Source organism: Macaca nemestrina, chromosome X, assembly GCF_043159975.1.
Source record: "Macaca nemestrina isolate mMacNem1 chromosome X, mMacNem.hap1, whole genome shotgun sequence".
NCBI lineage: Eukaryota > Metazoa > Chordata > Mammalia > Primates > Cercopithecidae > Macaca > Macaca nemestrina.
The window spans coordinates 36,034,434-36,050,234 of record NC_092145.1 but is presented as its reverse complement, the minus strand read 5'-3'; the positions used below and the strand labels follow the sequence as shown (position 1 = coordinate 36,050,234).

General features: G+C 48.0%; 1 protein-coding gene across 8 annotated transcripts in view; it reads right to left on the bottom strand.

Moving 5' to 3' along the window:
• Positions 1–15,801, bottom strand: part of SEPTIN6 (septin 6) — an 80,993-nt gene that overhangs the window by 15,813 nt on the left and 49,379 nt on the right. For all 8 annotated transcript variants that reach the window (XM_011718524.2, XM_011718519.2, XM_011718522.2 and 5 more), the window contains exons 6-8: positions 9,978–10,074; positions 6,224–6,392; positions 2,537–2,669 (exon numbers count right to left, since the gene is read on the bottom strand). In XM_011718524.2, the coding sequence (XP_011716826.2) occupies positions 2,537–2,669; positions 6,224–6,392; positions 9,978–10,074 (399 nt within the window). The remainder of the gene's footprint in view (positions 1–2,536; positions 2,670–6,223; positions 6,393–9,977; positions 10,075–15,801) is intronic.

Sequence of the window (15,801 nt, the reverse complement as noted above, 5' to 3'; positions counted from 1 at the left end):
ACAAGAAGAATATTCTGGGCCAGGCACAGTGGCTCATGCCTGTAGTACCAGCACTTTGGGAGTGCTGTAATCCCGGTAGTCAGCTCAATCCCAGCCAAGGTGGGTGGTACGAAGTCAGGCGTTCTAGACCAGCCTGCCCAACATGATGAAACCTCGTCTCTACTAAAAGTACAAAAATCAGCTGGGCGTGGTGACGCGTGCCTATAATCCCAGCTACTCGGGAGGCTGAGGCAGGAGAATCGCTTGAACCTGGGAGGCGGAGCTTGCAGTGAGCCAAGATCGCACCACTGTACTCCAGCTTGGGCAACAGAGCGAGACTCTGTCTCGGGGAAAAAAAAAAAAAAGAATATTCTGCTATGCCATTGTGGTAGGTGGATCAAAGAACAAGAGGCACAGACAGTCACAAACTAAAATGCAATAAACTACCCTGAATAGTAAGAGCAGAGCAAGTTGAATTGCACTTTCTTTCATGGATTCGGAAAAGAGTTTAGGATTCTGTAGCACTTGCAGCATACCATGAAGAAAGTTGGTTCTCTGGGTCCTGGGGGTATTTGACACTGTCACTTAGGTAGGTGAGTGATAGACTTGCTGTATAAACCAGCTCTTTTCTTTTTTCTTTCTTTCTTTTTTTTTTTTTTTTGGAGACAGAGTATTGCTCTGTCGCCCAGGCTGGAGTGCAGTGGCACGATCTCGGCTGCAACCTCCGCCTCCCGGGTTCAAGTGATTCTCCTGCCTCAGCCTCCCGAGTAGCTGGGACTACAGGCGCATGCTACCACTCCTGGCTAATTTTTTTTGTATTTTTAATAGAGACAAGGTTTCACCAAGTTAGCCAGGATGGTCTCGATCTCCTGACCTCGTGATCCGCCTGCCTCGGCCTCCCAAAGTGCTGGGATTACAGGCGTGAGCCACCGCAACTGGCCTAAAGCATCTCTTAGTCACTAGGGCTGCCTATCAGTTGCCTTAACCTGGCTTTTGTTTGTTGTACTTTTATTAATTTGTCTTTGAGATCCCCTCAATTCTCCTAGAAGTGATGGGTGACATCTTTTTTTCTTTTTCTTTTTTTTTATTGAGACAGTCTCACTTTGTCACGCAGGCTGGAGTGCAGTGGCCTCGATCTCTCGGCTCAAGCATTCCTCCCACCTTAGCTTCCTGGGTAGCTGGGACTACAGGCACATGCCACCATGCCTGGCTAATTTTTTGTATTTGTACTTTTTTATTTTTATTATTATTATTTTTTGAGATGGAGTCTCACTCTGTCGCCCAGGCTGGAGTCCAGTGGCACAATCTCGGCTCACTGCAACCTCCACCTCCTGGGTTCAAGCAATTCTTCTGCCTCAGCCTCCCAAGTAGCTGGGACTACAGGTGCGTACCACCATACCTGGCTAATTTTTTGTAATTTTAGTAGAGACGGGGTTTCACCATATTAGCCAGGCTGGCCTCGAACTCCTGAACTCGTGATCCGCCCACCTCGGCCTCCCAAAGTGCTGGGATTACAGGTGTGAGCAACCGCGCCCGGCCAATTTTTTGTATTTTTAATAGAGACGGAGCCTCAGTATGTTGCCCAGGCTGGTCTTGAACTCCTGGGCTCAAGCAATCCACCCGCTTTAGCCTCCCAAAGTGCTGGGATTACAGACCTGAGCCAAGGCATCTGTCTGACTTTTTTTTTCTTTTTAAGTGAAACTGGAAAAAAAAAAAAAAAAAAAAAAAAAAAAAACCAATGCCCTTGTCATGGGCTTTGGTGAGAACCCTTGAGAGTGCGACAGGTTAAATGTGGAAGAGATTTGTGAAGTAATTAAGTGTTTCCTTTCTTTTTTTTCTTTTTGAGATAGAGTCTTGCTCTGTCACCCAGGCTGGAGTGCAGTGGCACGATCTCAGCTTACTGTAACCTCCGCCTCCCAGATTCAAGTGATTCTCCTGCCTCATCCTCCCAAGTAGCTGGGACTATAGGCATGTGCCGCCACACTCCACTAATTGTTGTATTTTTAGTAGAGACAGGGTTTCACCATGTTGGTCAGGCTGTTCTCGAACTCCTGACTTCAGGTGATCCAACCACCTCGGCCTTCCAAAGTGTTGGGATTACAGGCGTGAGCCACAATGCCCAGCCCGATGTTTGGATTTCTGTTCCTGTGTTAGTTTGCTGAGGATAATGGCTCCCAGCTCCATTCACATCCCTGTAAAGAACATCCTCTCATTCCTTTTCATGGCTCTATAGTATTCCATGGTGTATATGTACCACATTTTCTTTACCCAGTCTATCATTGATGGGCATTTGGGTTGAGTCCATGTCTTTCCTATTGTGAATAGTATTGCAGTGAACATATGTGTGCATGTATCTTTATAATAAAATGATCTATAGGATTGCTGGGTCGAATGGTATTTCTGATTCTAGGTCTTTGAGGAATCACCACACTGTCTTCCACAATGGTTGAAGTAATCTACATTCACACCAACAGTGTAAAAGCGTTCCTATTTTTCCACAGCCTGACCAGCAGCTGTTGTTTCTTGACATTTTAATAATCACCAGGCTCACATTTACCTCTTTCTCTGCCTCTTTGAGCTCTGCTTCTTTCTCTTTGACTCTCTGGACGAACATCTGTCTCATCTCCTCTTCTTTTTTCTGGAGTTCCCCCAGGAACTCATTTCTTTTGGCCTCATACGTCTCCTGTAAACTGCGAACATGGTCAGGTTAATTCTTCTTCCTTTGGAATGGCTCCTGTTTGATAAAACTGGCCCCAAAGATCCTCACTGGGTTCCTCTGTCCTCCCTTCCCCAGTTGTGAGCCAGGTACAAAAATAGAACCACAAAGCTGTGGGCACCTGGCTTGACCCATGACAGCATGCCCACAGGGCTTCCGAAGAGGGATGGGGCAACCCTAGTGAACTGGAGAGACTTAGAATATCTGATTCTATACTCTTGTTCTACGGATGAGAAAACTGAGGCCCAGAGAGGTGAGGTGTCTTGCTCAAGGCTCCATGGCTAGTTAGAGGGAGACCTTTGACCAGAAGCTAAGTCTCCCGTCTCTTCATCTGGGTTTTCCCTTGCACAATGCTGCCAGGCCCTAGCTCTGAAACCGACCACATGAATGAACTATTTCAACAAATGCTTGAGGAGACTCCATATGTGCTAGACTCAGTACTAATTGACATGATGCTAGTCACTCAGCCTCTACAGCCAACAGCCATCATACTTGCCATCAAGGAACTCATGGTCTAGTGGGAAATGCCCCTGGCCTAAGCTTATTTTTAAAGAAATAGGAGATGATAGGCTGGGTGCGGTGGCTCACACCTGTAATTCCAGCACTGTGGAGGCCAAGGCCGGTGGATCACCTGAGGTCAGGAGTTCGAGACCAGCCTGGCCAACATGGTGAAACCCCCATCTCTACCAAAAAATATAAAAAATTAGCCGGGCGTTGTGGTGGATGCCTGTAATCCCAGCTACTTGGGAGGCTGAGGCAGGAGAATCGCTTGAGCCTGCTAGGCGAAGGTTGAAGTGAGCCAAGATCGCGCCACTGCACTCCAGCCTGTGTGACAGAGTGAGACTCCATCTCAAAAAAAAAAAAAAAAAAAAAAGGCAATAGCCTGGTGAAGAAGAGGTGGAACTGTGATCCAAAGAGGGCAGCATGTAAGAAAGCTCGTGTGGAGAGAGAATGACATTCTTAGGGAGCCAGGTGTGGTTCAACATGGCCAGAGAGCACCATGGCAATGCTGGAGTAGAGGCAGACGAAGTTCCTGAGCCTGGTGGAAGAGAACAGGCTTTGAATGACATATTTAAAAATTGGACGTGTATGCACTGCATGGTTTTAAAGCAGGAAGTAGTACTAGATCCAATTTGAAAATGAGAAGGACCACTCTGGCTGTGTTGTGAGAAGGATAGACTTTCCATCAATCCAAGTAAGAAGTGACAGGATCTTGGCTGGGTGTGGTGGCTCATGCTTGTAATCCCAGCACTTTGGAAGGCCAAGGTGGGTGGATCACTTGAGGTCAGGAGTTCAAGACCAGCCTGGCCAATATGGTGAAACCCCGTCTCTAATAAAAATACAAAAATTAGCCGGGCGAGGTGGTGGGTGCCTGTAATCCCAGCTACTTGGGAAGCTGAGGCAGGAGAATCACTTGAACCCCGGAGACCAAGGTTGCAGTGAGCCGAGATTGTGCCATTGCACTCCAGCCTGGGCGAGGGAGCAAGACTCTGTCTCAAAAAAAAAAAAAAAAAAAAGAAAAGAAAAAAAAAGAAGTGATAGGATCTTAAATGTTAAGGGCTGGGAGGGAATGGAGGGAGTGGTAAGAAAAGCAGAACTCCCAGGACTTGGGAGGAGCCAAAGGTAATTCTGATTATCCCTGGGCAACCAGGTGGATGGTGGTATCATGAATAGCAACAGGGAATGTTGGAGACGCATGCTTAAGAGGGAAGAAGATGAATTTGTACTAAGCTTGATTTTCGGGGATGTCCTCTATGGGATGTCAGAGTGGAAATGTCCAGGATGCAGTTGGATTAATGGGTTTAGACTTCAGAAGTAAGACTAGCTTGGGAGCCATCTACTTCTAGGTGGTAATTAGGGCTGTGAGAGTAGAAAGAACCAGCGGCAAAGAGAACAGAAAGTGAAAGAAGCAGAGGCCCTAGGAAAGAATCCCGGGGGGTGTATATCAACATTTAAAGGAGTAAGGTGAAGAAAATGAGCCTGCAAAGGAGGCTGAGAAGAAATAGTAGGAGAGATAGGAATAGAATCAGCCAGGACATTGCTGGAAAAGCCAAAGGCAGAGAGCATTTCAACGAGGCAGTGAGGAATGGCATAAAGTGCTGCGTTGATATCAAATAAGATGGAACCCAAAGGCAACATTGAACTTAGCCACAAGTTTGCGATTCCCGGCCTTGGAGAGAGGCATTTGAGTGGTTATGCTGGGGGCAGAAGCCAGACTGCAGTGGGTTGAGGAATGAATGAGAGATGGAGAAGAGGAAACAGCAAATATAGAACAACTCTTTCTCCTTCTCATCCTGTCAAGGACTTCTTGACAGGGCAGAGGCTGGTAAGAAAGAGCAGGGTTAAGGGGAAGTTTCTTCAGCACAAGAATGCTTACGTGCAGCACGAGAAGGAGCTGGCAGAGAAGGAGTGAAGAAGGCGAAGACACAGGAAACAGAGTATTCAGGATGGAGTGAAGGAGGAGGGAAGGAGACAAAATGACCAGGTGGAGGCACACCTACTCCTCTACAAATGCAGATGAAAGCTGCAGGTGGGGAAGAGAGCCAGGGGGCTCCCACCAGAAAGAGACAAGCAGGGCTTCCCCCAGCCCCACGTGCTCCAGTGGCCCCTGGCCCCACCTGTCAGTATAGGGCATGAGCCTATCCTTCCTGAAGCAAGTATCCCCAAGGGACTGGTCAGGCTCTGACTCCGGGCCAGCTTTAGGCTGTGAACAGGTAGTGTAAGATCTCAGAGGCTCTTTGAAAGCCTTTTTAACCGGTAGACATCTCCCTCACTTGCTTATTAGTGCTTGACCACCATAAAGGGCACCACGTGGTAATTTCAACTGTGGAGCTTATTTCACACATCACACATATAGATCAGACACTTCTACTTGGTGCATCACTCCTCTCTGCATAATAACCTGCTTTCAAAAACATTTCCCTTCTCTAAAAGCATTCTGATTTAAGAAATATGCCAATGATGATTAACATCCTGCGGTCAAAACAGAACTTGCACTTGAATGCAGACACTAAGAACAGCAATTGAAGAGCCTGCAGTTCATCGATGCATGGCAAGGGATCGCTACCTGGTCCTATCTGGGTTTCAGAATGGGGAAATGGGTAAAGAACCTGTCTGAGTGCCTGGAGCCTGATGAAGAAAGAGGGGCAGAGGACAGTTACCAACTGCCACCCCGTGGAACAGGGCCCCAGCTTGGGGATCCCCTCCAGCGCAGCTGCTTGGAGCTGTCACGGATGCGTGCATGTGTGTGTGGTGATCCGCCTTGCTGGTCCTCTGGGCCTCCTCCCTTCCCTTGCCCTTCAAAGCAAGGCAGCAGTACTTCCCAAGCCTGCGCCCCACAGCTCTCCTGGCAGGTGTGCAGTGGCGAAGGGTGAACAGGCAAGCAGAACTGGCAAGTGAGCCGCCCCTGCTCCTCGAGGTCTTAGCACCCGTGTCTCGCCTCCCCTGTGAATTCTCCAGGGGAAGGCTTCCACACGACCTGGGTGGGCTGAGCTGAGCTGGGCTGGACTGGGCTGGCAGGAGTGGTACCTGAAGGGTTTGCTGTCAGGGTCGGTGTCCTTGAAGCCCATCTCCTCCAGCTTACAGCGGCGATACAGCTCATAGTGCCGGGTGTGGGTCTGCTCCCGCAGATCCTCCATGTTGACCCGAATCAGCATCTCCCGCAGCTTCACAAAGTCGCAGTGGGCCTCGTTTTCAACTGCATAGCAGGGTTTGGGGTATTGAAAGTATGTTGAAAGGAAGGCCAGCGGAAGCAGAAATGGATGAAACGAGAGGCAAAATGTCTAACAGTGACGTTGCCTTGCAATCTGTGTATTTAGATCCTGCAAATTTACTTCCTCTCTTTTTTACTGAAAATGTAAATGAAAGGTTACAAAAATGCCAGTAATGAAAAATGGTGATACCATAAAAATACTTGTTAAGACAGTCAGTAGCACCACAATCTAAATTCAGCAGTCAGACCTTCAAAAGAATGTTTGGTCTACACCACTTGTAGGACAACAGCACATATGCATCTATCCATCCATCCATCCATCCATCCATCCATCCATCCATCTATCCATCCATCCATCCATCCATCCATCCATCCATCCATCCATCCATCCACCCATTCATCCATCCATCTATCCATCCATCCATCTATCCATCCATCCATCCATCCATCCATCTATCCATCCATCCATCCATCCATCCATCCATCCATCCATCCATCCATCCATCCACCCATTCATCCATCCATCTATCCATCCATCCAATCAATATTTGTGGAATCTCTGTTCCCATTATTGTGTGAGGCACTGGGAATTCAGAAACGAAGTCATGGAATCTTGCTGTCAGGAGCTTACAGTTTAGAGGAAGAATAGATGCAAATAGACAAATACAATTCCGTGCAAAACTACAAAAACAGAGGGATAGCCAAGTGGCAATAAAGCTCAGAAGAGGGGGGCCTAAGAGCTCCTGGGAAAGTGAAGACTTCACCGAAGAGAAAATCCCTAAGATGACTCTGGAAGGAAGAATAGTAATTTATCAGCCAGAGAAGGGAATGGTGTTTGCAAGGTGTCAATGAGGTTAGGCAAGGTTATGTAGCTAGTAAGTTGCAGAGTTAGGGCTCAAACCCAGGCAATGTAGGGGAGGTGACAAAGTCTCCAAATAATAAGGGGAAAGAACTAGGATATTGATAGATGACAGTGACAAGGAGGGGTGTGGACTGCAGGCATGGCCCACCTGGATGGTAGAAGCTTCCAAGGAGGTGGTTTCTTTAGAGGGTAGATAATGGCCTGACAGTAGCAATGGTGACTAGGAGCAAGGGGACCCCACTTTCTGGCCTGTGTGAACAAGTCCCCTCTTCAAAAGAGTGCAAGCAAAGGTCTGCAATTTTGGGCAGTGGTCAAGAATGACAGATGTGGACCAAGTCATAGCAAAATCGATTTCTGGCTAGACCAGGTCACAAGCAGTACTTTGTCAAGGTGGCTACAGGTATGGCTTCACTGTGTCGGATGGTGGTATTTGGCCTGAACAAGTAGGAAAAATGGTGTCTGAAGTGATGAGCAGGCAGTCACCCCAGATTCTGTCTTGCAGAGTCTGGAAGAGGGTAGTGGGGGCAGAGAGGGGCCTGGGATAAGTGGGTCAGCTGTAGTTGAAGCAGACTGCCTTGTGGTCATCAGTCTTTCCAAAGCCCGAATCAGCTCACATAATCCTTCTGCTTAAGACCCACTGAATTAGGAATAAAGCCCCCTGCTGTCATAGAACATAGGCTAATATTAAAGATGACATCAGTAAGACAACTTCTCAGGACTATGCTATATGCAACTTCTCAGTACTATGCTATATGCCATCTCCTCCTCCATCTCTGGACAGTGATCTCTGATGGTGAGTCAGACGGAGTGCCTCCAAGGCCCCTGCAGGCTACCTAAGCAATATACAACTTCTTCCTCATTCAAGCAGAGCAGTCAACTTAGACTTACAAGAAAAACTTTCAAAGCCCCCTTTATTGTTTAGGTTCAGGGTAGTCCACGTCAGATGAAGTAAGTCAATGGAACCATGTCTACTGGCTTCTCCTCATCTCACTTCAGGTTCCTGTTTCTCAGACCACAAGTCCATTCCCAGGGTGGGACTGTGGGTCCAGAAACCATTTGCAAACGTTCCTAGTGGAGCAACCCCAGCTCCGAACAGCAGAGAAGACCAGAACTTAGCACAGCTCTGACAACCAGTCTTGTCCTACCTATAGAAAATCCAGCTATTGTCAGTGGGTCTGCGGGGTGTTCTAAAACATGCCAGCCTTCATATGTGATGCGGACAACTCGCCACCCACTTTCAGGTGTTTCCCCAGTGGTAGGGATGAGGTTACAGAGAACCAGCCACTCTTTCACACGATGCCCCTATCAGCCACGGCCCGTTTCTAGGTGTAGACTCTCAGGACCAAAGACCTCTTCTACCCACAGCACTGTCCTTGGCCTTGTCTTATGCACTGAACTGACTAGCCCTGAGGGTAAGTTAACATATGTCAGACAGATCCCAGAAGGAACTTTCCTGAGTGTAATACAATATGTCTGATTGCTTTTCAATTGTGAAATAATCATACATTCAAAAGAGAGCATGAAATATGTATGTGCAATTTAAAGAATTTTTGAAAAATTAACACCAATGTCTCCACAACTCAGGTTAAACATTACCAGTATCTTGGAAGCCCCTGAGTGCCCTTTTCCAATCTCATCCTCCTTTATCCCCCCACTCCCCTGGCAGAGACTTAACCCCTCTCCTGACTTTGGAGAGTATCATTCCTTTGTTTTCTTTACAGTTTTACCTCTCATGTATGCATTCCTAAAAATATATATCTTGTTTAGTTTTGCCTCCTTTTGGAATTCATACAAAGGGAATCCAATGGTATGTTTCTTTCTTTTTTTTTTCAATCTCGCTCTGTCGCCCAGGCTGGAGTGCAGTGGCGAAATCTCAGCTCACGGCAATCTCTGCCTCCTGGGTTCAAGCGATTCTCTTGCCTCAGCCTCCTGAGTAGCTGGGACTACAGGCACATGCCACCATGCCTGACTTTTTTTTTTTTTTTTTGTATTTTTAGTAGAGACGGGGTTTCACCACGTTGGCCAGGTTGGTCTTGAACTCCTGACTTCAGGTGATCTATCCGCTACGGCCTCCCAGAGTGCTAGGATTACAGGAGTGAGCCACTGCGCCCAGCCCCAATATGTAGTTTTTTAAAATCCCTTACCCCCTTCCCACCCTCCCATTATCCAGTCTTTTTTTTTTTTTTTTTTTTTTTTTTTTGTACTTTTAGTAGAGATGGGGTTTCACCATGTTGACCAGGATGGTCTCGATCTCCTGACCTCGTGATCCGCCTGCCCCGGCCTCCCAAAATGCTGGGATTACAGGCGTGAGCCACCACGTCCGGCCTATCCAGTCTATTTTAATGAATATCTGGATTGTTTGTAATTATTTGTCATTACAAACAACACTACTGTGAACATTCTTGTGCATTTCCTGGTGCACTTGGGCAAGAACACAGGCTTTCTCGCACACTCCTTCCTACCTTGCAAGTCTTTGTGTTTAGGAATACTTTTCCCATGAGAGACAGAGGAAGCTTGCTCCCATCAGGGCATCCCAGTATGGAGCCAGAGTTAGCTTCCTAGTGACCCCTATGGCTATTTGGGACCCATGCCAAATGAGCAGAGACTTGGGACAGTTTAGAAACTTGTCATATAGTGGCTGGGGGCAAACAAAGAGGCAGACAAAAGGGGTTTCCTGCATGTAGCCCCTCTCCCGGAGACTCACTCACCCTGCACAATGCCCCAAGGATACTGCCGCGCCCTCATCATCTTGTTGCCTATCTTCAGTTCTTCTGTGCTGCCGATGACAGCAAACGGCAGGTGGGCCTGAAACCGAAGGCAAACGAAAGCTGAGAACTGCAGAGGAAAGGCACTGAGTGTTACACAACCCAACTGCTGTTGGTCTCTGGGGCCCCAGACCCTCACCCTGCAATGTCCCTCACTGTCATCATCACCAACAAGCATTTATTAAGTTCCCAAACTATGTGAGGATAAGAGGCCTAGTCCAAGCTTCTGCTGTTCAGAAATTCACAATAGAGGGTAACAATGACATGGCTGAATGCATAGGGAACAAAGAGAGAAAATAAGCAGAATAATACGCAGACACACAGATTACCAAGCTATTCGCTATTCATAGTTACTGCTGACGGCAAGAGCCTTTGGAAGATGGGGGAGTGGAATGAGGGGGGTTCTGTGTGGATAGAGAGGATAAAGGAGTACCGAAGGGTCTCAGATCACTGGCCCTTCTCCCTCCCTGGCGTGCAAGAGCCCCAAGACTAGGTCCATACTGAGACCACAAAGCTGACTGAGCTGTATTGTCCTTGTTCTCATCCTTCCCTGGAGAAAGAGCTGACACTGAACTCGTGAGCCTAGAAGGCAAGTCACTAAGGATTTACTCACATGACCGTGCTGGGTGCTGCTGTAGGTGCTATAAGGCAGAAAGAAGCAGCAGAAGACATGCTCCCTTGCCCTCTAGGAGCTTACAGTCTAGTTGAGGGAGCCCAAATTACATAACTCAAGTCAGATAAGATAGTATGTGATCAAGGGCTCAAGTATATGGTCTGGTGCCCTGTACATAGCAGGTGCTTAATAACTACTTCCTGAATGGCTGTGGTAAGGCTAGGGAAAGAGGAAAGAAAGGCAAAGGACAAATAGGTTTATGAGCTTGGTGCTCACAGGGGGAATGAGGAGCTTGGCCTGGCTTTATGGGTCAGAGAAGAGAGAGCTGCCCCGACTTGGTAGTGTGGGGCCTGGGAAACACTCACAGAGCCCCAGTCCACAAGGAGCTGGCCAGCCTGTCAGTGCTGAGTCACCACAGCCAAATGGAACTACGGAATCAATGTTTACTGACCAGGTGAGCCCAGGCGGGGCTTTGCCCAAAAGGGCTTTACACCAACAGGTAAAGAGCCTATGGGGAAAGTTTCTTAGCCTGCTTGCAGAAACAGACCATGATCTCAGATATTTTGACCCATTTGCCCACTCACCCTAGCTCCTGTGATATATGCTAGGGATTAAGAACAACGTAATGGCAAAAAAGCACAGAGCCTGGCCCCGGAGACTGCACAGTGTGCCCAGGGAGAAAGCCATCCCGACAATGATCAGACAGCAAGATGAGGGTTGTGCCAGAAGTGGAGGTTGCAGTGAGCCGAGATCGCACCACTGCACCCCAGCCCGTGTGACAGAGCAAGACCCTGTCTCAAAAAAAAAAAAAAAAAAAAAAGATCAAGGTCGTAAACAGGGCTGGAGTAACACAGAAGAGGGAGCAATTAACTTCGTGGGAAGTCAAATAAGTCGTTTCAGAGTAGGTAGTGGCAATCATACTAACAGCGTTAGCATTAGCAATAATTTGTTAAGCCCTATGCACTGGGTACCAGCTGCTTTACATGGTATTGTCTCACTGAATCTCTACGACAACACTATATGGTAAGTTGCCTTATTATTCTCCTCTTTAGATGGGGAAACTGAGGTCTGGAAGGGCTAAGGGACTTGCCAGCAGGCACACAATAGTAAGGAACAGAATGAGGTATGGAATCCTGGTCTCTCTGACTTCAAAGCCCACCCCTTGCTGGTCTGCTACTTCCGTTTAGGGGGTTCAAGCAGTAGATGAGGTGCGTACTCTAAACCCTGGGGGAACTAGTTGTTCAAGACCAGATTATCAGAGGCAATTCAATTCAGGGAAACCCACAGCAAATCTGTTGCTTGTTTGTTTAATCCACAGGCTGATGTCACAGCCAATCCTTCCTCTCCATTCTCCTCTAGCTCTGGACCCCAAAAATGTCCTTCAGAGCAGAAGAACACAGACTTTCATCAGGAGCTCAGCTCCAGGACCTCCACCAATCCCTTCAATTGCTTGGCTGCCAGCTGAAGCTGCTCTTCTTTCACCTTCTCGCCTCTCAGCTGCTATCAGATGATCATCTCAGCCTCTCTCCAACCCCTCCCCACTCCACTGACTGTCCCTTAAATCTGGACATGGGAAAGAGGAGGTTATGGATATGGAAGGTGGGTGTGGGGTGGAGGTGAGAAATGTTTCATCCATTCTGGGAGGGGAATGACCAGAAGAGTAACTGGGCAAGTGACACACAGGGCATTTGGGAAGCACTGAATTCGTGAAAATGCTGCCCAAGGGCCTAAGCATCTCCAGTCTTTGCCAGGAGGGTTGATCTGGCCACAATTCATTCCCACTCAGGGACCTAAGACATATCGGGAGCCTTGAATCCACCCCTAAACACTTTCTGGGAAAACATTTCCCCTGCAGAGACCCCACAGCTTCAGCCACATGACACAGAAGAACCAAGGGGCGGCGAATGCAGAGAGCTAGACTGAGGGAGGAGGTGATAAAGAAAAACCACGTTGTAGCACTCCCTCATCCTGGGCTCTCAGCTGTAAGTGATGGAGGAGGAAGGCATGTGAAGTGGGAGGTGCTTCTCCAAGCTCGAGAAAAAAAAAAAAAAAAGAAGAAGAAAACAAAGGCATACAAAAATGTCAGTATTCCCTCTGGCCTGTTCCATTTTTATCATCAAGAGACACTGTCAGAATGATAGGGTGACTTGCTTCCCCCTCTTTCTCAAACTGCTGTCATTTTATTCTTCTAGCTCAAAAATATAGCCCCAGCCCTCCCACGGCACACTCCTTTGCAGCTGGCCTCAGTCTGTTTTGATAAGTATATGCAAGGTAGGCATTTCCCAGCGCTCTCCTTTCGTTTGACTTTCACAGCATCCTTCTATGGCAATGATTAAAAGATCCATTCATGAGTTGGGGGAACTGGGATACAGGGAGGTTAAACGAGTTGCCTAAGTCCCTAACCCGCATGCCCAGATCCTCTGAAGCAGCAGCAAGGCCACCGAGCTTTGGCTGCCAACCTCTCCCAGCCACCTAGGGTGGCCCGCACTCTGCCTCCTGGCTACATGGCATCCGCTAGAAGGAAGCAAACCATGACAAGCAGGAAATCATGGGTACCAGGCTCTGGCCCTCTGTTCCACTGCTTTTGAGAGACAGATGGCTTTGACAACCAGAATGGAGTCGAGCGGAGCAGAGAGCAGATACCCACCCTCCCCCCGCACCACCACCGACCATACTCCTAGGTCCTACCAGTGGGATCCAAATCTGAGGCTGGGCTTTCTGCTATTTTTCCCAGGTCTCTGTAGGAAACTGACAGACAGGGGTGACATTTTCTATGTGTGGACCCAGGGAGGAGACTCTGTTAGATGCAGGGCAGTGTTGCTGCTGAAACACAAACAGCCCTCTCAGGGGAGTCTGTGTAAATCTCTCACTCAGACTTCCAATGAGGCGCCCTCGGATGTCAGATTTCCCGGTGTCAGAAAACTCCAACAAGAGATAGTCTCAAGCCTCTCTTGGGAGTCCATTCCTAGATTCACTATCTGTCTTAGTGCATTTTGTCTTGCTACAATAAACTACTTGAGACTGAGTAATTTATCAACAATAGAAATTTATTCCTCATAGTTCTGGAGGCTGGGAGGTCCAAGATCAAGGCACCAGCATCTGGTCTGGTGAGGACCTTCTTGCCACATCCTTACACAGCAGAAGGACCAGCTAGCCCAACACTGCATGATGTCTCTTTAAAAAGGGTCTTCGGCCAGGCGTGGTGGCTCATGCCTATAATTCCAGCACTTTGGGAGGCCGAGGCAGGTGGATCACGAGGTCAGGAGTTCAAGACCAGCCTGGCCAAGATGGTGAAACCCCCATCTCTACTAAAAATACAAAAATTAGCTGGGCGTGGTGGTGGACGCCTGTAATCTCAGCTACTTGGGAGGCTGAGGCAGAGAATTGCTTGAACCTGGGAGGCAGAGGTTGTGGTGAGCCAAGATCACACCACTACACTGCAGCCTGGCCGACAGAGCAAGACTGCATCTCAAAAAAAAAAAAAAAAAAGGCCTTCATCCCATTAACAAGGGAGGAGCCCCTCATGGCCCAATCACTTTTTTTTTTTTTTTTTAAAGACGGAGTTTCACTCTTGTTGCCTAGGCTGGAGTGCAATGGCACAATCTCAGCTCACTGCTGCAACCTCCGCCTCCCGGGTTCAGGTGATTCCCCTGCCTCAGTCTCCCGAGTAGCTGGGATTACAGGCGCCTGCCACCACGCCCAGCTAATTTTAGTATTTTCAGTAGTGACGGGATCTCGCCATGTTGGCCAAGCTGTTCTTGAACTTGGGTGATCCACCTGCCTCAGCCTCCCAAAGTGCTGGGATTACAGGCATGAGCCACCGCGCCCAGCCAGGCCCAATCACTTCTTAAGGGCCCTTTTTTTGTTTTTTCTTTTTTTGTTTTTTGTTTTTGAGACAGTCTCACTCGGTTGCCAGGCTGGAGTGCAGTGGCGTGATCTTGGCTCACTGCAACCTCCACCTCCCGGATTCAAGTGATCCACCTGCCTCAGCCTCTCGAGTAGCTGGGACTACAGGCGTGTGGCACCATGCCCAGCTAATTTATCTTTTTCTTTTTTTTTGCAATGGAGTTTCGCTCTTGTTGCCCAGGCTGGAGTGCAATTGCATGATCTCAGCTCACCACAACCTCCACCTCCTGGGTTCAAGCAATTCTCCTGCCTCAGCCTCCTGAGTAGCTGGGATTATAGGCATGCACCACCATGCCCAGCTAATTTTGCATTTTTAGTAGAGATGGGGTTTCTCCATGTTGGTTAGGCTGGTCCCAAACTCCCGACCTCAGGTGATCTGCCTGCCTCAGCCTCTCGAGTAGCTGGGATTACAGGCATGAGCCACCGTGCCTGGCAATTTTTTGTATTTTTAGTAGAGACGGGGTTTCACCATGTTGGCCAGGATGGTCTCGATCTCTTGACCTCTTGATTTGCCCACCTTGGCCTCCCAAAGTGCTGGGATTACAGGTGTGAGCCACTGTGCCCCGCCCCCACCTCTTAATACTATCACACTGGCCACATTTGAATTTTGGAGGGGACACAATCAAACCATAGCACCACCTTTACTGACTTGTGTCTAACTTAAATTCTTCTTGGTACATTGTAAAGTACTTAATAATCCAATTGGCATGAGTTACTTTATTCTTATTTCACCACATCCATTATACTTGGGAGGCTAGGTGACTGTCTTCCTTAACCCAGTGAAATAGACAATGTCAGAACTCTTTATTCCTCATCTAATGATAATATTCTGATTGGGCTTGCTTCCCTCCCAGAGTGGACAGTGTTTCCCAGTTATGTTAGTCCCCATTTCAGGCTTCTGCTGGTGACTGAACAAGACCATTGGCTGATTTGCTCTCAAGTCAACCACTGGTGATTCCTGCAAAAGTACATGGAAACAATGGAAATACCACTGCTGTCTCAGAGGAAGGGATGGACTTGTGTCTATGGGTCTCCCTGTGACCCTACTGTTCAGCCATGTGCTCTCACTGGACCCAAATGTCAACTGCCTTTGTGGGAACCAAACCCCAGACCTCACAAATGGACAACTAATGGAGCTTAGTCAAATAAGTAACTGGGCCTTTTTGCTGGTCCTGGTCATGGTTTGAGCCATGCAAAGAACATCATTAAATTTAAAACAACATAGCAATTTTCAGTATTAAAGTCTAC